The 24,932-nt window shown below is 50.2% G+C and overlaps 1 protein-coding gene across 6 annotated transcripts in view; it reads right to left on the bottom strand.

Moving 5' to 3' along the window:
* Window positions 1-24,932, bottom strand: part of SNX29 (sorting nexin 29) — a 438,387-nt gene that overhangs the window by 312,774 nt on the left and 100,681 nt on the right. For all 6 annotated transcript variants that reach the window (XM_059693199.1, XM_059693196.1, XM_059693200.1 and 3 more), the window contains 2 exons: window positions 4,393-4,456; window positions 1,094-1,222 (listed from right to left, as the gene is read on the bottom strand). In XM_059693199.1, the coding sequence (XP_059549182.1) occupies window positions 1,094-1,222; window positions 4,393-4,456 (193 nt within the window). The remainder of the gene's footprint in view (window positions 1-1,093; window positions 1,223-4,392; window positions 4,457-24,932) is intronic.

The raw sequence follows: 24,932 nt of genomic DNA, 5'->3' as shown, positions 1-24,932 counted from the left end.
CATCAGAAACAGTTAACCTGAAGCTTCAGTGGGGGAGAGAGGCAAACTAAGCATGACAGGCTATAGATGTTAAATACATCCATAAAAATATCTTTCCATGTGAACAAATTCTGTAGAGATGCATGGTTTTATGGGAGCTGGGATTTTGGGAGGTTCCCTGTATAGTTTTCTTAATAAGATATAAATAAAGTCATAGAAAAACAAAATGGCTCTTAAATAAAAACAGGCTCAGCCATACTCTTAATTAGGGAAATGCAAATGAAAAATAGTCCGCCAGCGCCATGTTTCACCTGCAGTGCTATCAAAGGCCCAGAGGCTGGAGCCGACCCCTGTGGGCTGCTCAGTCCCGCCCTCTCCCTGCTGCTGTGGAACGTAAGCTGGCTGAGCCTCCATGGAGGGCAAGTCGAGGATCTCTCCCCTGAGAAAAGCACAGAACTCTCACCCTGCTATTCTACTTCCATAAATTTTCCAACAAATATAGTCATGTAGGAGCAAAATAACAAACACAAAGGTTACTCGCAGCGGCATTAGAAGTAGCAAAAGACTGGAAACCAAAAAAAAAAAAAAAGAAAAAGAAAAAAAAAAAAGACCGGAAACCACATTAAAGCTGGCTGTTGGCACACCGGTCAAATGAATGCTGGTGCAGTCAGACAATGACATATGAGTTACTAAAGATGGCAGCCTGTGCACAACACAGAACCATCTCCATGATGTAGAGTGAGTGTGTGTTAGACACGCCACCACCGTGCATTAAGGGAGGAAAGGAGGAAGGGAGGCGGGAGGGAAATGAAAAGCAGGTACACACATCCAGAGATGTGCGCATGCATGGACAGCTCTGGAAACAGTAACATCGCCCATCCCCTGGGCAAACGTGGTCACTGGAAATTGCACACTGTAACCAGTTATATGCTTTGCATTCTGAATCACGTGTGTACATATTATTCAACATGTATTTGATAAAATATTAAAATTTCAAATGCATACATTTTATTGCTACTGGTCACAACACTTTTTAATTAAACTGTGTTGGTAAAGGTGTGCTTGCGCTTCAGTAAGCCTCCCAGGCCCACCCCCGGTGTCTCTGCCCTCCTACCTTGCCAAGGCCTGGATCTTCATGACGTGCCGCTCCTCCTGCTCAGCCACCTTCTTCTTCAAGGTGTCGACCTCTTGCCGGAGGACAGCCGAGTGCTCCATCTCACCGTCCAGCAGGCTCCGCAGTGATCTGGAAGAGGAGGGCCCATCCGTTCAGATGCTGTGAACCCAGAGCCCATCGAGCCCAGGACACAGACATTTGGTCAAGACCTAATCATTCATTTTCCACAAGGCTACACATAAGCCATAATTCTAGTCTATCTCATTACAAATTCCTTTAAGGAGATACCAAACTCTGCTCAAAAGCCTCAATCATTAGGATGACCCCAGGGGAACCATCTGTGCTCTAGGCTCTGTGTCCCTATAGCCTGTGGGCAGCTGAAATCAAGAGAAACGGTGCCCCTTCAGACATCCCAGCCAAAGGTGCAGCACATTCATCAGAGGCCACTATGTCCCAGCCACCTGAAGAAGAGAGTTAACAAAGGAAAGGACGCCAGTTCAAACCAAAATCATCTGAGCCATCAAAATACAACACAGGCTCAGATTACCTGACAGATGTCCATCCTCATTTTCACTCCTACTCACAAAACACACTTTAACCCTGACCCCTGCAGCCTCCAGGTTAAACAAGCATATAGAGAGTTTATAGAGCTACTAGGGGCCCGGTGCAAGAAAATCCTTCACTGGGTGTGTGTGTGTGGGGGGGGGGGGGCACTGTCCCTCAGCCCAGCCTGCCCCTTCTCACATACTGGGAGCCCTCAGGCGTTGACCCCCATCACCCTCCAATCGCAGGATCGGCCCCTTGCCCAGGCCTGACGACTCTGACAGAGGTGTCAGGCCTGGGCAGGGGACCCTCATTTCCCCCCATCACTGGTTCTGCCCCCAGCCCAGGCCTGATGCCTCGGCCAGAGGTGTAGACCCCCATCACCCTCCGATCACCTGATCGGCCCCTTGCCCAGGCCTGACGCCTCCGCCAGAGGTGTCAGGCTTGGACAGGGGACCCCCATCTTCCCCTGATCACTGGCTCTGGCCCCCGCCCAGGCCTGAGGCCTCTGGCCCAGGAATCATGCCTGGGCAGGGGACCCCCATCTCCCTCTGATTGCTTGCTCCACCCCCTGCCCAAGCCTGACGCCTCTGACCCAGGCTTCAGGCCTGAGCAAGGGGACCATCATATCCCCCCAATCCCCGGCTCCGCCCCCCACCCAGGCCTGATGCCTCGGCCAGAAGAGTTGACCCTCATCACCCTCCGATCACCAATCACCGGATCGGCCCCTTGACCAGGCCTGAGGCCTCTGGCTGAGGCATCCGGCCCGGGCAGCGGGGACCCGCAGTTGCAGCGGCCCCGCGATCGTGGGCTTCACTTTAGGCCCAGGCAAGGGACCCCTAGCTCCCGGGACTGCCAGCTTCGACCGTGTCCAGCTCCCATCGCTGGCTCCACCCCTACTTCCTGCTATCACTGGCCAGGGCAGCAAAGGCACCTGATTCTCCGATCATGGCTGGGGGGCAGGGCAAAGGTGGCCCCAGGGCTGCCTTTGCCCTGCCCCCCAGCTTTTAGCTCCCCCCTGGGTTTCCAATCACTGTCAGTGGCAGGGGGCTTCTTCCTGCTTTCCCTTTCGCCTCCCTGCATTGTGCCTACATATGCAAATTAACCGCCATCTTGTTGGCAGTTAACTGCCAATCTTAGTTGGCAGTTAATTTGCATATAGCCCTGATTAGCCAATGAAAAGGGTATCGTCGTACGCCAATTACCATTTTTCTCTTTTATTAGATAGGATAGAGTTTGCACGTGTCATATTTTATTTACGTCTGGAGTTTGTTAAGCCTCCAAAACACGTGCAGCTGTGAATCTGCCATCCTTGGTCTTAGACAGCGGCTCACCCAGAAATGACTGTAAGTTAGCACCTCGGAGTGAGCCAAGCCTGGGTCTGCTGACCGTCTACTTCACTGACCTCAAATGGCTATTTCTAGGAAGTATTTACTGACTCTGATGCATCTCCCTCCAAATTCTAGACGACACTTGCCCTGGGACATCGAAATATAAGCAAAAGTGTCTGACCTCCCAGCCCCACTGTTCACCACACTCTCCAAGACCGGTGAGAAAATTCCCCTCCTGGGCCTGGGACTCTGACACAAATCATGGGAGGAGAAGGAGAAGAAATTAACACACAGCGATTACTGTTTCTCACAAGGTAAGACAAAAACCTATGGCTTTTTCCATAACAGCTCCAGCTGGAGCAAGGAAAAACCCTGCAATGTCTACAGCCCCTTTGTTGAAAGTTTTCATGGGGAAATCGTGCTGTCTAAAGATCCTGTTTTTAAAAATTCTCTTTTGTTTTAGAAATCATGCTTGTTTGCTTTTGTATGCTTTCATAAAGGATTAGGGAGAAGCTTGTCAAGCAGGGCCCAAAATAAGATTTAAAAAGGAAAATCATGATGACATGTCACCACAGAGTCTTAATTCCTGATCTGAGTAAAGAATAAGAGAGAGTGACATGAGCACACGCTCACATGCACGCGTGCACACATACAGGCACCCGACCCACCCCAACCCCCAGGGAGGCAGGCAAATCCCTCTCCTGACCACCCTGCAGCCTAGACAAGGTTCTGGCAGTCAAGAGGCTCCCATCGGGCAGCCAGGTGGTAGCGACACAGACGATACCTGCCTAGTATCTAGCACTGGTTTCCACAGGATACAAAAGACAGCCCTTTGCCCTCTCAATGTTTGCACCTGAGCTTTTGGGAAAGTCAAAAGAATTCAAGTACCATCTTGCCAAAGTACCCGTTAGTGGAAAAAACTTTAAGCCAAGTATTCCAAGTGCCTGGAACATGGCAGATAGGCCCTCAATTAAAGGTTAGTCAAAAGACTGCTTCACTGGGTCTGAGGGTGACCGTTAAAGGGTACATGGGGTTCTTTTAACATGAAAATGTTCTAAAATTTTAGTGGCGATTCATATAGCTGTGAACATGCTAAAACCATTGAGCTGTACACTTTACATGGGTGAATTGTATGATATGTGAATGCTATATAAATAAGGCTGTTTTTTAGTTTTAAAAAGATTGCTTTACCAAATCTTAAGCTTATTCTAAGGTAGTACCATGAATGTAAGGGTTTCATTCCTTGCTCACTCAGACTACAATATATACATATTAAAGTGGTAATTCACAGACCAAAAAAGAAATACAAAATCATTGATCACAATTTTCCCAATAAAGCAGAATTTTTTCATCTGTGATATTTTCTGTCCTGGAGGTAGAATGTCAAAGGACGAGGCCCTGCCTCGAGCCTGGAGGTCAGGATACCTGTTCTCTTCCTCCAGCTCATCCTTCCGGTTCATCATGGCCACGATGGCTTGTCGCAGTTCACCTAGGAAGAAAGCACATCCACATTAGTCCAGGTCGCTGTCCTCTCACCAACCACCAATCTGGGTTACGGGCTATTTATAGCGACTTGTCTACACAAGTTCCCTTTCCCTTTCAAAAATAATTCCTATACAACTCAAGTTATCCAATGGGCTTAGCTGCTCACTCTCATTAGCCACACAAAACAGAAGGACAGGATGGAATATGTGTGGAGTTGTCTCTTTGGTGAACCCTCAGCCGCCTGGAAAAAGCAGGCTTGTGGTTTCTAAGTGCTTCAAGGTCCCTGCTGCTGGACCACATCTGTTCTGAACAATGACATATTCCCAGTTACAGCTGCCCATCAACAGCAGATCAGACAGCAGACCGAGTGACACTTGGGTCCACGCTGACATGGAAATCCTCAAGTTTACTAAGATACCTGGTTTTCTATAGTCAGCATACAGGCGACCCTGGGGAGAGGCGGGGGGGACGGGGAAGGAGTCCCAATACACAGTCCATAATCACTTACAGGAGCTCCTCTCCTGGATAGCTTCTACATAGGAAGTATTCACCCATAGGAAACCATGTCTTTATATTAAATAACCACCCAAATTTCCTACCTACATCACACAACTGTTGTCACTGCCCATCCACACATTCAAGACATCATTCACTGTGCCACTCGGATCTCAAGTCCAGGAGCTTCTCATTTCTCCTGGAGTTATTTGGGGTTCCCCCGCCCCCCCCCCCCCCCCAAGAAGCCCTATAAACTGTTTCCCTCTTGGGATTGGCTACTAGGAAGCTCACAGAGAAAATTATGCATCTAGTGAGTGTACTTAGCCATGTGCTAACCAGGATGTGCCCTAACCCCGCTCTGATCTTCTCCAGCCTGTATGTCCACTTGTGTCAATTTGCCTACCACTGACCTCAATTTCTTTCTTATCTGTTTTAATATGCTGCTTCAAATCCTCTTTAGATAAAAGGTATGGATTGTTGGTTACTACCTTTTAGCTAAAATTTGAATCCTTATACAAGTACTAGTATAGCTCTGTTCAAAGCCCCTACTGGCACTATCTCATTTAATGCTTTATATACACCTAAGAAATGCATGGCACTGAACCACAGAAGCCACAGAAATAGCAATGACCAACACTGACCCAATCCACACCATCATGCTGGTAGAACCCTTCCCTTCCACGCTGTGCATTTCCAGTCGCCAGGACCACGGCCCTGTATTTGCTTCAATATCAACATGACTGAGGACACAAATAAAACAATACTCTGATACTAGGAATCTTAGAGGGAGGGGGACATCACAGGAATAAGGCAGTCAGATGACTGTGCCTTCTGCCTTCCCCACGCGGCCTGTGGACACTGGTGGTAATGGTGGGAAAGGAAATGGTCCAAGAACTGGTATTCCCCCACCCAAAAAAACCCACACAGTTTCAATAGACTTTAACTTTATATGCATTCACTTTGCTGTAGAGCCAGGAGGTGACGTTTGGGTTGATCTCCTTATATTACATAAATATTATATTTCTCCAAGCTGGCGACACTCACTGGCAGAGGCCCTGCCTAACTTGTAATTTTCTCTCGTCCCAGCACCGCACATCCCATTTTCTGTTTAGTCTATCACTGTGATTTCCTTCCTCTTCATTACCTGCCACAGCACACACTGCAAGTGACAGCAGAGCAGGGCTGCTGCATGGCGGCCTCCCAGGTTGAAGTGCAAAGGACCACCCATCTCAAATTCCATTCCTGACTTGGCCTCAGTGAACTGAACAGCCAATCTGGTCAAGGCCACAGGATAATGTTAATTTTAACTGTAAGCAGTCAATAAGGGATAAAGAGAAGCATTTCAAATCCCTGTGGGAAAGATGGATTCCTCCATAAATGTTGCCAGGGCAAGAAACCATTTTGGGAGCAAGGAACAAGACTTAAATCTCTGCTTCTGCTATGTATCAAAGTAAATTCAAACAGAATAATTTAAATATGTGAAAAGCAGCAATTAAAGCTCTAGGACTATGTGGACAAACACTGATGCCATCTTGGGGCAGCAGAGGCCTTTCTTACCACGAAGCAAAGAACAAGTCCATTAAGGAAATAACTTCTGCACATCAAGGGCCAACCTAACAAAAATAACATCAGGGCAGCAAACAGGTTTTCTAATCAAATCCCAGACCTCCCACATCTCACCTCGACGACCTGGGCAAATGGCCATCTCTTTGCTTCTCAGTTCCCTCAGCTGAAAATATGGTGCTAATATTGCCGACCACGTGGGACAGGGAGGGGTCGGCAGCAGTTTCCCGGAAGACAGCCATGTTTTCAGTTGTCTGTGGCTGCTCTCATGCCACAATGCAAAGCTGAGCTGTGGTAACAAAGAGCGAGGGGCCTGCACTGCCTAAAATATTTCCCATCTGGCCTTTACAGGAAGGGCTTACCAGCCTGTCTTAGGGGAACATCCAGAAGCTCTTACCCCCTGAGCCCCACACACACTGCTGTCCCTCTCCAGTTCAGGGGGTGGCTCTCTGTGGGGAGGCCCCGGGCCTGCCAGACATTCGGCCAATGGCAGGGCCACTGGGCAGGACCACTGGCTAGCTGCCAATAGGAGACTGTAGACCAGGCTTTAATAGACAGGGAAATGGCAGTTGAGCAGCTGCTGCCCCAGGCCCTGTGGATCCCTCCACACCTCTCCCGAGATCCCTCAGCCCAGCCTCTGGTCCCTCTGGCTGCCCTGCTCAGCCTTCCTGCCTGCATCTCCCTCCTCCAGAGGCGCTGCACCTACACCCAGGGCTCACCCTGCGGACATCAGAGCTCCAGCCCATGTGCACCACAGCCCTCCACTAGCTCCGCCCCGCTGTCTCCTCAGCTCCTCCCGTTAGTCTCCCACCCCATCAACCCCGCTCCCCCTCTATTGTGCCTTTGCACAGGCAGTTCCCAGCACCTAGGAGGCCTGGCTGCCTCCCCTACTTGGAGCCTCCTTCAAGTTTCAGGTCGGGATCACTTCTGTGACACCTTGGCCCACTGGCTGTGGCAGATATGGGAGCCAGCAGGCCTGTCCTGTCTTATTCATGCCCCTCCTCTGTCCCCAGCAACCTCTAATTCCCACCTTCCCCCTGCTGCAGCGAGTGGGACCCAGAGGGGTTAGATGAGTCAAACTAAACCAACCATATAGAGCAGCGGTTCTCAACCTGTGGGTCGCGACCCCTTTGGGGGTCAAACGACCCTTTCACAGGGGTCGCCTAAGACCATCGGAAAACACATATATAATTACATATTGTCTTTGTGATTAATCACTATGCTTTAATTTTGTTCAATTTGTAATAATGAAATTGGGGGTCACCACAACATGAGGAACTGTATTAAAGGGTCGCGGCATTAGGAAGGTTGAGAACCACTGATATAGAGTCTTCTAGAAGTTTGGGATGGGCCAAGTCTATGCTAGAGATGGAGGAGGGTGGGGGCTGGTGCATCTCGCCCAAGAGCACAGTCCACATCACTCCACCAAAATCCACCTGCTGAAAGGCAGGCCGACGACAGTTTGCCAGGGCTCTTCTATCACCAGATGCAGAGGCAGCGACAAATGAGGTGCAGGCACAGGGCAGAAGCCCACCAAAGACAGGAGTTGGTGAAACCTCTCAGGGGAGCCCACCTGGCAGAGAAAGTGCCTGGCTGGCGTCTTAAATGTCAAACATGGGCCTGACCCTGGGGCAACAGCACCGAGGCACCCAGACTCTGAAAATCACCCCTGTCGATTAGGTAAACTAGCCTTTGGCTGACTTGGTTTCTTTTGGCACAAATATAGCCAAAACAGCTCTCTGAGGTTGACACTTGAGGCCATGTGACCACAGGACTAGCAGGCACAGCCTGCTAGTAGGAACTAGCCATCCTGGCTTCCACCAGACTCCCCCCAGGCACCTGGGAGCCCGCCGACACTCTCTGCCCTCGTGAGTGAGACCCGTGTCCTCACAGCAGAACAAGCCCGGGAGAGCTCACTGGACCCCACTTTGCCCAAGCTCCCACCCACCATGTATATACCGGTTCCTCTGCAGGCCTGGCAACCGAAGCCCCACCCCCACACCTATGAGTTCCTTGAGCAGACAGAGTGCACAGGAGAGGAGTCAAGCCTGGGTGAACAAGTGAACTAACGAACGAGTGAATGACTGGGAAAATGTGCCCCTCGTCGGCAGGAACTGAGCATGAGATGGGCTGGGCAGAATGTCAGCTGCACTTAATAGTAAGTCCAAGACCACACCAGAGAATGCTAACCACCGGGTTCACAGCTGTAATTTCCTGTCCCGGTGACAGGGAGTCAGACTCAAACGGAGCTTGCTTCCAGTCTGTGTCTGGGAATAGATACACGTGGGAGGGAGGGGGCAGAAAGCATTACCATGACCTAAAACTGGACAAGCCTGCCACACCATTCCCCTCCTCCTCGGCACCCACCATGTGAATCAACGGTGAATCCCTGATTTCAAACGGGTCGGTAGACCAGGGACCAACCTCCGCCTCCAGGGACCCAAACACAACACAGGCACTTGCAACAGATAACCTTCACCCATTCACGCAATGACCATGGGCGTCAGAGGCTGCTGTATTAAGTACTATATTAAGTTGAGCCTTCCCACCTTTGGCCATTAAAGGCCCTGGGGAGAGGGAGGGCAAATTATCTTTAGGTAAACTGATCTCAACTTCCTTTTCCAAATTAAATAGGAAGGAGGACTGGATGAGAATGAGGGGGAGATGAGTACATCTGGAAGTATGCAAGCTCTCGCTCTCTCTGTTATATACATAGAACTGGGTAATAATTCTTTGGCTTTATATAGCATCGCTTTCCAAAGACCTCAAAAGAGCCTTTACAAACATTCCCCTGGGGCCCATCCTCAGTTACAGTTAAAGGGAGAGCTCAGGAGGGCACATGCACGGAAATAAAAGCATTCTTCTGTGGGTATATACTTAACCTAGACCGTCATATTTCAAACTTAACAGACTGCTTTTTTTTTTCTTTTTCTATCTACCCAATCTCTTTCCTTTTATCTCCAAGAGAAAGGATAATCTATATTGAGCTCTAAGGGTAACTTTTAAAACCAATCTTGGGCCATTCTAGCTTTTTGTTGTTTCTCTCTCCTGCCTCCCCTCAACACCCTGTCCACCCAGGATTTCGACTTTGCAATGTGTTAGGATGAAAAAAAAAAAAAATGCCCAGAGACATGTCCCCAGAGCGTGGGTGGCCAGAGCTCCAGGCTTCAGTTGTTTTCTATACGCCCCACCAGGCAGAGGCACTTTGAATACACAGTCTCATTTAATTCTCACAAGATTCCTTGAGAAACAAGAATCACTGTGCTCATATGAACGGGGAAACAGAGGCCCAGAGGCAGGGAGTGACTCCCCACCCCACACAGCCAGGAGGCGGCAGGGGCAAGGACCCACCTGGTCAGGCTCCCTCCAAAGCCGGTCCCAACCTTCGCAGCACCAGGCCTAGCTGTCCCTTCCAAAGGAGGCCACACCAGCTTCCAGCATGGCCTCCAGCACTCTCCCAACCCTTCTCCGTCCTCTTGGGAAACCAGCAATCTGACTCTATCTGCTCCCCTGGCCCACCCCTCAGCTTTAAAACTACTGTTTCAACATGACCTGGAAAGGAGAAGAAAGGGTTTGAAAAACACATGGGAAGGAACAGACTGAGAACTCTAAGAAAACCACAAGGGACAGAAGAAAACAACCTTGTAAAGTTCTAGATTTTTATCAGCTTTTCCATATGTGTAATTTGGGTTCTCTTGCTCTCTCTCTCACACACACACACGCACACACATACACACAGTGTTTATAGTGACTTGCAGTACAAACCTTAAGGCAGGTGTCCCAAAAGCAAATTCAAACAGGGCCCCAGAAGTAATGACAGTGATGCACTGCAGTCCTCAGAGGGATGTGAGGCCGTGCGAAGGGGGGGGATGTGCCCTGCTAAGGCAGCAGCCCCTGCCTCCGTCCACTGTCCCACACAGGGATGCAGCTAGGCTGCCCCCACCTCTCACCTGCCAAGACAAGCCAGAATCCATGTTTTCAGACAAACCAATTTTAAAAGGTATTAACTAAAATTCTTACCAGGCAGGCACAACAGATCATGGTGCTGAGCCACCACTTCGAGACCCCAGTGCCCTAAAGTCTGAGTTCCTGACCACCCATCAGCTTGAAAATGTCAAGGTAAGTAGCACACACATGCACAGCCATTTTTAAAATCAGCTTTCTTCCCCACATCAGAGAACGTCAAAAGCACAGAGTTGGAAGGGGCCTGAAAGGCTGCAATGGAAGCGGAGACCTCCAGGAGAGGGGAGAAGGGGGAGCTAGACACCCCAGAGCAGCTGCCCAGGAACCTCAAAGTGATTCACTCGGGGACTAAAAGGGTCCAAGCACCCCTGCCCTGTCCCCCTCAGAAAGGCCTAGAAAAGACCTGGATGTGTGAAGTCATCAGGTTACTAGGAGTAACTCGGGCTGGGAGGGAATCTCTCAATTTCAGACAGTTCCACATATTTTATGTCTAAGAGTCTCTACATTTATTCTCTAAAGTTATTTAAATGAAAGGCATCAACACATCATTTAGCTTAAAGAGATACCTTCAGAAGAATAAAAATAGACACAGTTTCAGAGGCTGCTTCGGGGGAGAAAGCACGGACTTCTCTGACCAGTAAGAAAAGGGAGAGGGGTGGGCCCCACCGCTGCCTGGGGTTTCACTGCCCGGTGCTAGACTACAGAGAGTGACCTACGCTGAAGGAGGCAACTTTCCTGGCTTACGGCCCCTGGCAAAAAGAAAGACTCTCTCCCCAATCTCCCTCCCCTGGCACAGCCTGGACAGAGTAAGGCAGCACCACATGAGGAGAGAGCGATGGCCCAGACACCAGTAGGGCCAGGCGGGGCTGCACATTAAAACCACAAGCTAACTCAATGTCCAGGTGGGATCGGGCACCAGTGTTTCTGTGTAAAGCTGCTCAGCTGATTCAAGCAAGGCTGGGAAGCACAGTGGCAGGTGGCCCCGAGCTGAAGATGGCTCAGCACAGCAGCAGCAAGCACTCAAAATCTCCTACTGTGGGCCAGGCCTGCCTCAAAGCCTAATAACAGCACCTCTCATATGCTGTTATCAATCCTCCCATAACCCCAAGGTACATGCTGCCACTATTCCTGTTTTACAGACAACCAAATTACAGCTCAGAGGTTAAATCATCTGCTCAGGGTCGCACAGCAGGAAGCAAGGACAAAGGCTATGTTCTGAGATCACTCAGAGGAGGAGGCCTCTGTCCTTGGTCCTGATCTACCACACTGGCTTCTCTGGGGAAGTCTGCAGGTGTTTTCCCCATGGGGGAAAGATGACTGATACGTGTACCCCAACATTCAGACAAGCTTTATCAGCTGCTCCAGGCTGGTCACAGATGTGTTCATGAGGAGCAGAGAATCCATGTCACAGCTAGAGCATTAGAGGGGACACAGTGCCCCCAGAGGAGATTTGGGGTTTCAGTGTGACTGGGGAACAAGCCAAAAGCAAAAAGCGGATGGAGAGAGAAGAGAGAGGGCCGTGGCCTCTAGCTACCCTGATACACGTGAAAATTTTTCACCCACTGCCAACCTTGAAAGATAGGTCTGGGCTTGGCTGTATTAAAGAAAGCAATGAGTTCCTTACTTCGTGGAAGTGGTGGTGTCCTCCTCCCCCTTTTTCAAGTGGAAAAACTGAGAAGTTTAAGGACTTTCCTAATAACAGCTGCCAGCAGGCATATGCCGTGTCCAGACACTGGGTGAAGATCTGTGCATAAATTGTCTCATTAAGCCCTCCAAACCACCCCATGAAGGAGGTGCTGGAATTAAACCCATTTTATAGATAAGGAAACAGACACCAGAACACAGGCCATTTGGCACTGAGACCCACAACCATAATACCCATATGATACTGTCTCCCTGACCCCATGGTGGGATCTGAGGAAGAGGCTGCCAGAGTTTCATGCCGGCTCTGCACATTACCCCAAAAATCACATGCTCAAGAGACAAAGCCTAAGCAGGATCCAGGCAGAGTCAGCTTGGCCGCAGGTCAAGGACATGCTTTCACCCAGCTTCTCCTCGTCACACCTCTACTAACTGACCCCTCAGGAGGGAAACCCAGAGACCACTGATCCTGGGGACCCAGTGCTGCCTAAATGCAAAGGAGCCCCTGGATGCTGGAGGTCTGAGAGCGATAACACTCTCTTATTTTACTTAAGTGGGTTCCTGTCACCTGCAACCAAATGATGCATCTCTCCTATGCTGCAACTTGGGACCCACGCTGAGATGGCACTGGAGTCAACGTGCCCAGAAAGGTGGGGCTCACACAGGATGAGAAAATAACATTATACACAAAGATGTGTGATGTAAGGGTAAGTAACCAATAAGGATTCCAGGTCCTTGGCTGGCTCAGCTGCTAACTGGCAAGGTGCTTTAAGCGTTTCACACCCACTTTGGGTCTCAGATGTTTAGTCTGTAAAACAGGAGGTTAGACAAGCTGATTGTCTAGGATCCTTCTAGCTCTGAGATGCTGTGACTCATCAGGAGTAGCAAATGAGCCTTTCTAGCTTCTGGCTCCTACAAGCAAATGTGGCATGTTAGGCGTCCCGTCATCTGCACCTATCCACTGGCTGGACACCAGCAGAAACGTGACCGTGACCTGCCTAAAGCCCCAGGTCCGCCATGGTCCCGAGGGCTGTGCCACCGACATCTGCTGCGATTGGCCTCACGCACAGCAGGGTAGCGGGGTTAACGGATGGCAAGGGAGATTAATTGCATGTGAAATACCCATAAATAATTAGGACATCAGCTGCACAGCTGCCTTCCACCCTCAGGCTGTGATATCATATGTATGGGCAATTCTCAAACAGACAGATCCACACACATAATCTGCAATTAATTGGAAGCACACAGCCACTGGGAGAACACAGGCAGATCTCACACCAGGCTGAGCGGCACCAACTCTACGCTTTCCTGTGCTATACCTCGATGCTTTGAAATCTGATACACAGAGCATGGGTTCTAGTCCCTGCTCTGCTATGTACCTCCTGTACAGCCATGTGTATGCTGCCTGCCCTCTCTGGTTCTGTTTCCCACCCCCACAATGGGCATGATGGCACCTACCATCTTCCACCAAAATGATGGAGGTGATTCGAGGGGAGAGAGGTCATGAGGTGCTCATAGATGAAGGATGCAATGCTAATGCCTGGCTAAGCAATCACCCCTCCAGTCACCTACTCAGTCATGACCATCAGGGAAGAGACGCAGAATGATGCTCCTGAGTCTATAGTCAAGGCAAGTGAGGCCCAGAAAGGTGGAATGACAATCAAGAGACACCAGGACACACGTGGCCAGGAGGCAATGGAAATCGCTTGGCTCTCCTGACACTGAGCCCACCACCCTGTTCCTGAGCATCGAGTTTTCCATCCCTGCCGCTAGTGCCACAAGGACCCCCTCCAAGTTCCCTGACTATTGAGAACAGAGACGATATCTAACCTCAGATGGAAAACAGGAGGGTTCCCTTCACCCAGCAGGAAGGAGCCGAGTCATCAAACTGCCCCCCAGCACAGGTAATGGCAATTCCTCAGCTAAGAATAGGATATTCAGGCCCAGCTTTGTGGTGTGTGAGAAGGGCCCCTTCCCAAGCTCCCCCTCCCCCTCCCACCCTGTGGGAATATGATGATGGCACCTGTTAAAGAACTGAGACCTTGGGAGCCTGGCCAGCTCTTTGATCAAGAAACAGCTCAACAGGGGACTCTTTCCCTTCCCTTGTGGGAGTCTGTGCTTGTTTCTCAATAAATTTCAGCTTTTACTATTAAAAAAAGAAGAAGAAGAAAAGAAGAAGAAAAGAAGAAAAGAAGAGGGGGAGGGGGAGGGGGAGGGGGAGGAGGAGGAGGAGGAGGAGGAGGAGGAGGCTGCGGAGGCGGAGGAGGAGGAGGAGGAGGAGGAGGAGGAGGAGGAGGAGGAGGAGGGAGGAAATTAACAGCTAAACAGAAACTTTTCTTAATGTGAGCCCAGACTGCCTATAGCTTGGGTTTTGACCTCACACAGCTTGTCCTAGAGCAGCGGTCGCCAACTGGTGGTCCGCAGACTACTGGTGGTCCGTGAGGTCCGAAAGGTTGGCAGCCGCTGCTCTACAGCATGTCCTTCCTGCATGCCTTGCTTGCTTTGTTTTCTGTACTGAGAAAGCCTCTGTTTCAGAATACTTCACTCACACACACACACACACACACACACCCACACACACCCCACTCCAGTGCACACATAGATCCTAATAAACCCCTGTCTTTAACAGCCACTCCTTCCGGGTTATTTCTTTGGAATTGGCAAGCAATACACCGAGGTTTTCTCGGACCTCAGCTCTTTGCATTACACCAGCCATATTGGAGGAAGAGTGTGTAATTGGAAACTGGACAATCAGTGCCTTTTCACATTCATGGATTTAACACTCCTACTTTATTTACCTTTAAAACACAGATCAGACACTCTCCCAAAGGAAGCCTTCCTGGCTCTGCAGGATGAAGCCAATTCTTCCCCCTTAGGCGGCCGGAGGACCTCAGCTTTAGCTTTTACAACCTTCCCGACTAACTGGAGAGTTCCATGTCAGCAGGATTCAACCCATCACCTCTGAATTTCCCTCCGATGCCCAGCGCAAAGGTGTGTCCTCAGCAGCCCAAGGACCAACAAACACTGAGCTGCCTCTTCACCAAGAACCTTCTGCTACCACCTTTGTTCTTAGTTCAAGATGCTTCACCAGGCAGGGTGGAGAGCTGCTGCTTTCTGAGTCCAGTTCCAACTCTAAAGAGGTGCCACTGCCTTATGACTGGCACTTACTATGGACCAGCAGCAGAGGGCACCCTTCTCAGTCCCCCCACCTGGCCGTCAGAGTCTCAGAACTCCGAGGGCGAGTTCTGAGATCCTCATGAGTGGTGAAGGGAAAGCTGACAAGTCGTCCCTAACTGGGCTTAATCAGTACCTGAGTACAGATGGCTTCAGCAACCCAAGGGCCAAAAAACACCGAGTTGCCTCCTCACCAAGAACTTTCTGTTACCACCCTATTCTGGTGCAAGAAGCTTCAAAAGGCAGGGAGGAACAATAAACTCCATGGCGTCCCAGTTTTCAGCAAAGTCACAGAGCTTGCAACCCTTGCCAAGCTCTTCAGGCCCCGTGTGCACCCCCTGCTGGCAGAGCCCTGGGAATGGTGACCACAGGGTGGGCGTGGCTGTGGAAGCCCCAGGAGAAAGAATGCATGCTGGACACCTGCCATGCTGGGCACGTCCCAGACCTTCACCGGGCGTTCCCTCGCATCTCTCCCAGAGGAACTGAAGCAGGAAGCGTGGGCTCGGGAGAGTGAGTGGCCCCCACACTATTAAACCTGAACTCTCTCTCTTCGGTGATCTTGCTTTTCTCCAGCAGCCTCATGAAGTCCTGCCTCTCTGGGCTTTCCTATTGTCTAAAGCTCCTCTCTACAGCATTCCAGCATTATGGACCTGCCAGCTGCCACCTGCACTGTTCATCCTGAGCAATCTCTGTCACACTGCACTAAGCTGCCTATTGGGCGGCTATGCCAAAGCCACTCCCAACCACTCTCCTTTGCTGCCTTCCACCTTACAGGCTGGGAAGCCAGAAACTCACTTTCCAGTTTTCCTTGCAACTCGAGGGGCCATGTGACTCAGTTCTGCTCACTGAGACGTAAAGGGAAGTCTGCTACATGAGTGGTTCTCAACCTTGACTGCACATTAGAATCACCTGGGAATCTTTTTAAAATCCTGATTTCTGGGCCTCATCCCCCGGAAATTCTGTTTCTTTGTTACTAATGTTGTGGCCTCACCCCATAACAAAGAAACAAAATTTCCAGAGGATGAGGCCCAGAAATCAGGATTTTAAAGATTCCCAGGTGGTTCTAAAGTGCAGCCAAGGTTGCGAACCACTGCGCTACATGGTCTTCTAGGAAGGCTTTTATTTTCCTGATAAAGAGAAGAGAAAGCAGGTGCTCCCCCTCTCCTTTGCTTCCTGCCTGAAGTGGATATAGTATCCGATACAGCAGCAACCATCTTGCAAACATGAGGCAACAAGCATTAGGATGAATGCCAATAATTACAGAAGTTGGGTCAGAAAGAGCCTGAATCCTCAGTGGCACTGAGCTGCTAAACCATGCCAGCAACCAACTACCTCCAGACTCCCTGTTATGGGAGAAATACAGGCATATCTCAGAGACACTGCAGGTTTGGTTCCAGACCACCTCAATAAACTAATAAAGTAATGCAATAAAGCTAATCGTAATGCGTTTGCTGGTGGAGGGTCTTGCCTTCAATTTATAAAAAGAAAATCTGTGAAGAGCAGTGAACCAAGATGTGCCTGCATAAATACTTTGTTGCTGTTAATTGGGCTTCTGATTACTTGCAGCTGAAAGCATTCCTCCCTGACTTACCACCTCCACCCATCTCAGGCCCACCTCTTTGCCTCTGAAGCCCTGAGACCACCCCCACACTAAACCCAAATCTCACTGAGAACCAAGTTACCTGTCCTCTCCAAGCTCTGGAGTCCCCACCTGTTACAACAGAGACCAAACTACTTATACCACACAGTGGCCCTGGGGACTAAATGAGATAAAGTACTGGAAAGGGTGGGACAATCTCACGCACGGTTGTTCCTCAATATTCACTCATTTCCCTGGAAGGCAGCACAGCACAGACAAAAACCCCACCTTGCTGGTCAGGCGGGCTTAGGTTTTATACACCTGGCTCTGTCAATTACCAGCTCCTTACTTCAGGCAAATGATTTAACCTCTCTGAACCTGTTTCCTCACAGTAAAATGGAGAAATCAATATTCACCTCCGATGGCTGTTATGGGATTAAATGAGAAAGAATGACTAGCACAGTGGATCTCAACCTTGGCTGCACATCAGAATCACCTAGGAATCTTTTTAAAATCCTGATTTCTGGGCCTCATCCTCTGGAAATTCTGTTTCTTTGTTATGGGGTGGGGCCACAACATTAGTAACAAAGAAACAGAATTTCCGGGGGATGAGGCCCAGAAATCAGGATTTTAAAAAGATTCCCAGGTGATTCTAATGTGCAGCCAAGGTTGAGAACCACTGGACTAGCACCAGGCACCCCTAGGAACTGGAAGGTCAATCACTCCCTCCCTCCAATTCATGCTCCCACCCAGGAGAAAACCACCCCACATCAAATCCCCCAAGGGGAGCACGAGGACACAGCCACCTCCCTGTGCAGCCAACTTCCTTTCAGCCCCCTTCCCGACAGATGTGAGGAAGGGAAAACATGGCCCGGAGTAAACAGGCTGAAATCCTGTTCCAGGCAGAAATGGTCCACCCTGACTCAGCGGGAGTCTGAAATGCAGTCCCAAAGAACAACCCCCCTCTCTCATGCTGCATCCCCGTTCCCAAAACTTACAGAGCCACGGGGAAAGGCTGTCCTGCTTTCAGTGGTGCAGCCATGCGGTCCCCAGGGGCCAGCAGGGAGGAGCGACAGGAACGGGTGCTCCATCACCCCTCTCCTCCAGCTGGAGGTGCCCAGCGAGGGGCTGACGGACATCCCCAGCCAGGCAGCAGGCCTCCCTTCTTCACAGGAACCTGCAGTCTGGGTGCTCCCTATGTTGAGAGTCACAGAGCCTGGGCCACACTGAATGCTCACAGTGATTCCTCACAGCGAGACTCCAAACCGCCATGAAGCCCGTAGGATCAGGGTACGAGACAGAGGCCAATTGAGCACTGAGGCCACTAACCTGAAACCTGTGGGCCTCCCTGTATAAAAGCTCGCGAGACAGGAACCAGGTGTTGTGAATGATCACCAGGCAGGAGGAGGGTGCTCACTGATGCCACCTGCACAGCACCCCTCAAGGAGGAGGAAGTGCCACCCCAGCACACACGCCATGGGGCTCGTCCAGCATGTGCCACACAGGGAACTGAGCTCTGGCCAGCGCTCAAATCCAGGCTCCTTCCTCACAACCAGCCACAAGTCCATTCTGCCCCAGGCCGGTCCTAAAACCCAGGGAGGAGGGAGGAGAAACCATTTGCTCCTGGACCGCACACACGTGCCTCCACCTCCCAGCCCCACCCTCCTTCACTAGCAAGTTCACAGCCACCTCTCCAAGAAGGCAGCTCCAACTTCTCTCAACCCTTCATGCCCTGGGCCAGCGGTTCTCAACCTGTGGGTCGTGACCCCTTTGGCAGTCGAACGACCCTTTCACAGGGGTCGCCTAGGACCATCCTGCATATCAGATGTTTACATTACGATTCATAACAGTAGCAACAGTACAGTTATGAAGTAGCAACGAAAATAATTTTATGGTTGGGTCACAACATGAGGAACTGTATTTAAAGGGCCAGAAGGTTGAGAACCACTGCCCTGGGCAGTTCACAATGTCATTCGCCAACTATTCCGAGCATCTGCTGGTGCCACGAATGGCACTAGCCCGTGGGGACTCAGGGTCCCTCTCACTCGGCTGCAGACCAGCAGGTGTGGCTCAGTTTTTGGAGCAATTTCCCGTACACCACAAGGTCTCGGATTCGATTCCCAGTTGGAGCACATATGGGAGGCAACTGATGGATGTTTCTTTCTTTCTCTCTCTCTCTCTTCCTTGCTCTCTAAAAATCAATAAATTTTTTAAAAAAGAAAACTGTCACAAACTGAGAGATGCTAGGAAGGGAAGAGTGAGAAAGACCAAAGTATGTGTGGAGGGCGTGATCGGACAGGCAGAGGAAACAAAGGTGAAAATTATAAAATGACAAAGTAAGAGTTCTTGGGTAGGCAGAGGGCATGGGAGGAGGGCGAGCGTTCCAGGCAGGAGGAGGAATGGATTCAAGTGCCCGAGGGGAAGAAGGACAGGGCAAGTCTAAGGAGGTGCCTGAGGGCCATGTGGCTGGAGCGAGACAGGCACAGGGGAGACAAAAGGCAGCAGGGAGGTGACAGGCCCCGGATTCTGGACCAAGTACAGAAACTGGCACCTGCCGGGTTCAGAGGAGGAAAGTGAGGCAGGGAGAGAGGACGTGGACGTACACCTGTGCCCTGCTCCCCAGATGGACCGCGTTTCACTATGAACTAGTGTGGTGCGTCCCTTCACTGTCTGTCCTTCTAGGAATCCTCGTGCAGGTCCCATGTTATTAAAGCCTGGGGCCCCCAAGGAAAAATACCGTTTCCTATTAATCACCAGGTTTGCTTCCGTAGCCGGCAGCCTGTCTTAAAGGGCCTGAGCCTGCAGACCTCAGACAGGAAGTTGCTGTGTAACTGAGTCACGGTACAGAGGCTGTATTAGGCACCAGTGCCTCGTTCGAAGTGATAAATGTGGGGCCGTGTGCTTTTTTTTAAAGTCTGGTCCTTAGTCTTGCTGGGGAGCCTGGCAATTGAGGGGTGAAGCCCAGCCTCCCTCTCACACCTGGCCCTCCCCTCGCCCCAGGATGCTCCCCTGTACTGTCCTCATCGCTGGGCTGGGGTCGGCAGGGAAGTAGCCCTGAAAGCCTGTTAGTGCTCCTCATACTCTCCCGGCTGAGGCATCCATGTAAAACCCACTCATCTAGAAAGAAGACGAAAGTCGGTGCTGGGTCCCACCTTGAGAAAATTAGTCTTCACTCAGACTAATACACAGTCACCATTGTGGGCAGCAGAGATATTACCCAGGGGAGGACTGACTGCAGGATCCCATGAGGACAGGGACTGGCTGAGCAGAAGTAAACAGATTCCCACCTCCATCCTGCCTCAGGAACCTCTGCAGGGAAAATGTCCCCAAGCAGGGACATGGGAAGAGCCATCGAAACCTGTTGCAGTTGAGACAGGCAGGCTCATGCTGATGCCAACTCCAGCTCACGGATGTCTCCCAGCCCCTGCGCCTCTGCATTCACTCTGCCCTGTGAGGAAGCAGCAATGAGATCACTTCCACTTCAGAGAGGAGGAAACTGGAAGCTAATCGGCCTGTAAGTACATCCACATCCTCCTCACAGGAACCTACAGCCTGGTGCTCAGCTTCTCAGCTGGAGAACTGACAGCTCCCTGCCTGCGGGGTCCCCTCTGTGCTGTGTTGGCAGCAGCTCTGTGGTGCATGCACTGGTACCTGCGTGTACACAGTTAGGACCAATGTGGCAGCTGGGCATGGCAGACCAAGCAGAGGCTTTGGAATGGAGCCTCGTTCAAATCCTCACTCCACCAACCACCAGCTGGGTCACTCTGAGTAACACGCTGAGCTCTCCTGAACCCCAGCGGTGGCATCTGGGCTCAGGTTATGACCAGCCAATTCACAGGGTGCAGGGGAGCTAAGTGAGTCACAGGCTACAAACCCATGTGCTCCTGCCAGCACAGGGACACAGTAGACACCGTAGGTCCCCAGCAAGCCCAGATGCCTCTTGCCCCTAAAAGAAGAGAAAAAACACCATTTCCAAGACCCAAAGGGTTAAGGGTGGAGCCAGGTCCGGCGTCCAGGTGCTTTGAGTGCACCAGCTGCCTTGGTCTCCATGGTCCCCCAGCCCAGCGGTCCTTTCTCATGGAAGTCACTAGCCAAGTCTCACCACGGCCTGGCCTGGCACTTCCCTGAAGGAGGGGCATCAGGACTGCCAGGCCAAGAGTAAGGTGGCAGTTTCCCCAGGCTCACCAGAGCCCATTTCCATCAGTGCTTCTCACCCAGCGTCAGGCAAAGTCAACACAGGTCAACTTCCTCGGCCACCGAGATGGCTTCTCGTGCCCAAGGACTGTCTAGGAAGATGCTGGTCGCCAATGCCAAGCCTGTTGCCATCCCAGCTAGAGCGGCATAATGATCCTCTTTAGGACAGCAAACAGCAACTGATCTATCAACAGGAAAATCTCTATGGTTCAACACTGACCTTTCCCTATTCCTGTGCTTTTCTAGCAACTCCTAATACATTTCCACATTTCATGTGGGGGCTGTCAATCAGTCCTTGACCTTAAAAACAATGCTCATGGCCGAAGTCACTTCATAGCTTGCTCAGTACCTAATTCTACACTGAAAACAAGCTCTTTAACCTCTTGGGACACAGTTTCTTCATTTGCAAGATGGACAAAAGAACACCTCCTGCAGAGTCATGGGAAGATGAGTGCGGATAGCAATCAAGGTCAAGAAGAGACCTGGCATGCAGTGGGCAGTCAATATAGTGACACCTACTAATTGCCTCGATTCTGCTCTGTTCACTTGACCAACAACTACTGATTGCTCACAAGGTGCCAGGCACACGGATGAGAGGAAAAGACACAATCTGTGACCCTGCCCTGCTCTCAAAGAGCTTGCAGATTGGCAGGGATGCTGACAGGCAAACAACATAAGTCTGGAGCGGCTGAACGGAGATAAACGAAGAGAGATGTTACCAAATGTCTATGGGGTGGCAGGGTCAAGAAATGCTTCCTTTGCCAAAGCCGGTTTGGCTCAGTGGATAGAGCGTCGGCCTGCGGACTGAAAGGTCCCAGGTTCGATTCTGGTCAAGGGCATGTACCTGGGTTGCGGGCATATCCCCAGTAGGAGATGTGCAGGAGGCAGCTGATGGATGTTTCTCTCTCATCGATGTTTCTAACTCTCTATCTCTCTCCCTTCCTCTCTGTAAAAACTCAATAAAATACATATAAAAAAAAAAAAAAAGAAATGCTTCCTTTGAGGAAAATGCTTGTGCAAAGACTTGACGGGGGGTACCTGGCTCCCCCAAATTGAGTAATGCTTCCGTAACAGAGAAAACTGCTTATGTTAGAAACTGCACACAGCTGCCTAGGGTATGGGCTGGACGCTGGCCTGGTGAGACAAGGAGTGACCGGTAATGGCCTTTTAAAGTGGGCAACTACTATTTGGCTACTGCTGAATGCTGTACAAAAGGTTTAGATGTTCTGATTTTTCCACTGAGGCCAAATAGTTTGGTTTGTTGTTCAGTGGTTTTTGTATGTTTGTTTTTTTAACAAGAATATAGAATGGTTAAATGTTGGCAACTAATTAAAAATGTTTTCACCACTGTGCAGCCCGAACGAAACCCTCTGTGGACCACCAGTTTGAAACCTCTGAGCATAGGCAGATGCAGAGAGTGAAGGAACCACACAGTCAACACACAAGAACTGCCAGCTGTTTACATTTTGGTTCAGGATCAAGGAATGGCAGGAGATAAAGTGACACATGGGCAGGGCTGTTCATGGAATGGCCTGGACTTGATCCCAGAGGGGATGGGCAGCCTCTGAAGGTAAATGTCACCTACGGTGGTGGCTACATGAATCTATATCAATGATAAAATGTCTAACTCCTGCACACACATGCACGCGAACACACACACCCATGTAAAAATGGTGAACTCAGATAAGGTCTCAGCAGTGGCCATTCCTGGTTTTGACCATGCCCCCTGGTTCTGTAACATGTCATCAGTGGGTGAAGCTGGGGGAAGGTACACGGAAATTCTCTACTACTTTTTACTAATTCTTGTGAAACTTAAATTCTTTCAAAACAAAAAGTTTAAAAGTATATATAGGGGGAAAAATAGGAGCCACAATCAGACTGAGAGCTGTCTTCACCTGGAGTGGGCCCCGGCCGCCCCACGGACTCGTGTTCCTCTTCCCCCACAGCTGGCCACATGACTACTCAGAGAAAAACCATTTCCCACCTGCTCTTGCGGGTAGGTAAGGTCATGTGGTTATATGCAGTGACAGTGAGGTGAGCGGGAAGTGACGTGGAAGCTGGGGTTGAGCCTGTAAAAGAAGGAACTGTGAGTGTGATGGGTGCATGGACAAGGGCAACATCTGAGAAATAACAGAGCAATCAGATAAAAGGAAACAGAGTTCCAACCTATCATGTGGGAAGAAATAAAATTCATTCTCATTTAAACCAGTGTTACTCCAGGTCTTTGTTACAATAGCCAGAATAACCTCCTGCCTAATGCCCTACCACATGCCACCAACGCATACGCAAGGTGACTTTTCAGGCCTCTCCCTCAGCCCACACAAGCCGGGGATGAGCCAATGAAATTTAGAGAAGAGAGGCCCTGGGAAAGCATCCCGTCCTAAGCTGTGCCAGCCATGCCGCAGTGTGTCCCTCCTGGATGGGATACAGATGGAGATGCAGGCTCGGTCCCTCCAGAGGTGCCCTCTTAGTGAAGATGGATGACGGAGGGCCTCCTCGGGAAAGCAATCACTCTGCATCTCCTCCCCCTCACACCACACAGCACACCACCGCTGAGCGCTCTGTGAAATACGGTTGGAGTCCCTCAGTCCCAACGTCTCAGCTCAATCACCTGAACTTAATATCTGCACAGAGAACTGTGCGAACTCTCCTCTCCAGAGGACTCCCCGCACTGCAGGGATGGGGCACACGAGACACAGGACCGTACTGGTCAATCTGAGGGCTTCCAGAAGGAGAGGGGGAAGGGACAGGAGTCCCCAGAAACACAGGCAGCACTGTTCACCATTTCCTGAGTTTTCCATTGCTAACATATTACCTGAAAAAAGACGTCTGCTGCTGAGTCATCAGTGCTACCAGAAGAGAACTAATTTAGCCCAAAGGGTCAAACTTCATGAAAGATACGCTGGTAGATTTTCCTTTCCAAATGCTCCTTTCAAACTGGATTCCCAGTACAGTCCGGTCTCATATTTCAGTTAACCTAACTGGTCATTCTGTTGACTCAGGCTCTGAGGACTGAGCATGCGACCAGCAGACATCCCCAGCAGACACTCAAGGCAGCGGAGGGCAAGCCTTCGGCATTCTCTCCAGCCCCTCCTCCTCAGTGTAATTTGTCTTTTGGACCTATCTCTGGAAGGCAAAGAATGCTCTGAATACAATATACAGCAATAAAAACAAGGATCAACAACTATTTGCAACAAAGTTTTGCACAGAAAAATGCAGCAGATTTCCAGTATTCCAGGTGATAGGTACGTCCACTCTTTCATGGGCCTATAAAGGACCTTTCACTACAGTGTGTGAAAACAATGGCCCCAACCCAAAGCCAGTCCTGGAGCAGTTCTGGATGCAGCCAGGCGCCAGGCAGCGTAGGGGTAGGAACTCTCTAAGGGCACCGCCTCAGAGGACTCCAGCAAGGGGGTCTGTGTCTGGTTTCCTGGGAGAAGATTCTCTGGAGCCTGGAGCCCACAAGCATCAACCACACCTTCACTCTCAAACAAGGCATGTAGCTGTTGGATGGTCTGTGGCCAAGTAGCAGCCATAGTTTCAAGGAAACAAATTCTGATTTTTTGAAACATGAATAAATCTATGTTTTATTTGATTTATTATCGGGAATGAGAGGCTGAGATGTGAGTTTCCAATTCCAGGAAACTGAGGTGAGTAGAGGTCCTTGTTTTCAACTATAGTTCACCCTTTTATCGGTGAATTTTAGAAGAGCCCTAATCAAACGGTTAGGCCTCTAGGAATGAATGAATAAATTAATGATTTGTTCATTACCGGTGACCCAAGAGCACCATGGAGAGATGATAAATGGAAACAAGGACACATTAAGAAGACACTTTCCTTTATCATTATTCTCAAGGGACAGCTGTGACTA

Source organism: Myotis daubentonii, chromosome 4, assembly GCF_963259705.1.
Source record: "Myotis daubentonii chromosome 4, mMyoDau2.1, whole genome shotgun sequence".
NCBI classification, from domain to species: Eukaryota; Metazoa; Chordata; class Mammalia; order Chiroptera; family Vespertilionidae; genus Myotis; species Myotis daubentonii.
This window is presented reverse-complemented; position numbering and strand designations above follow the sequence as displayed.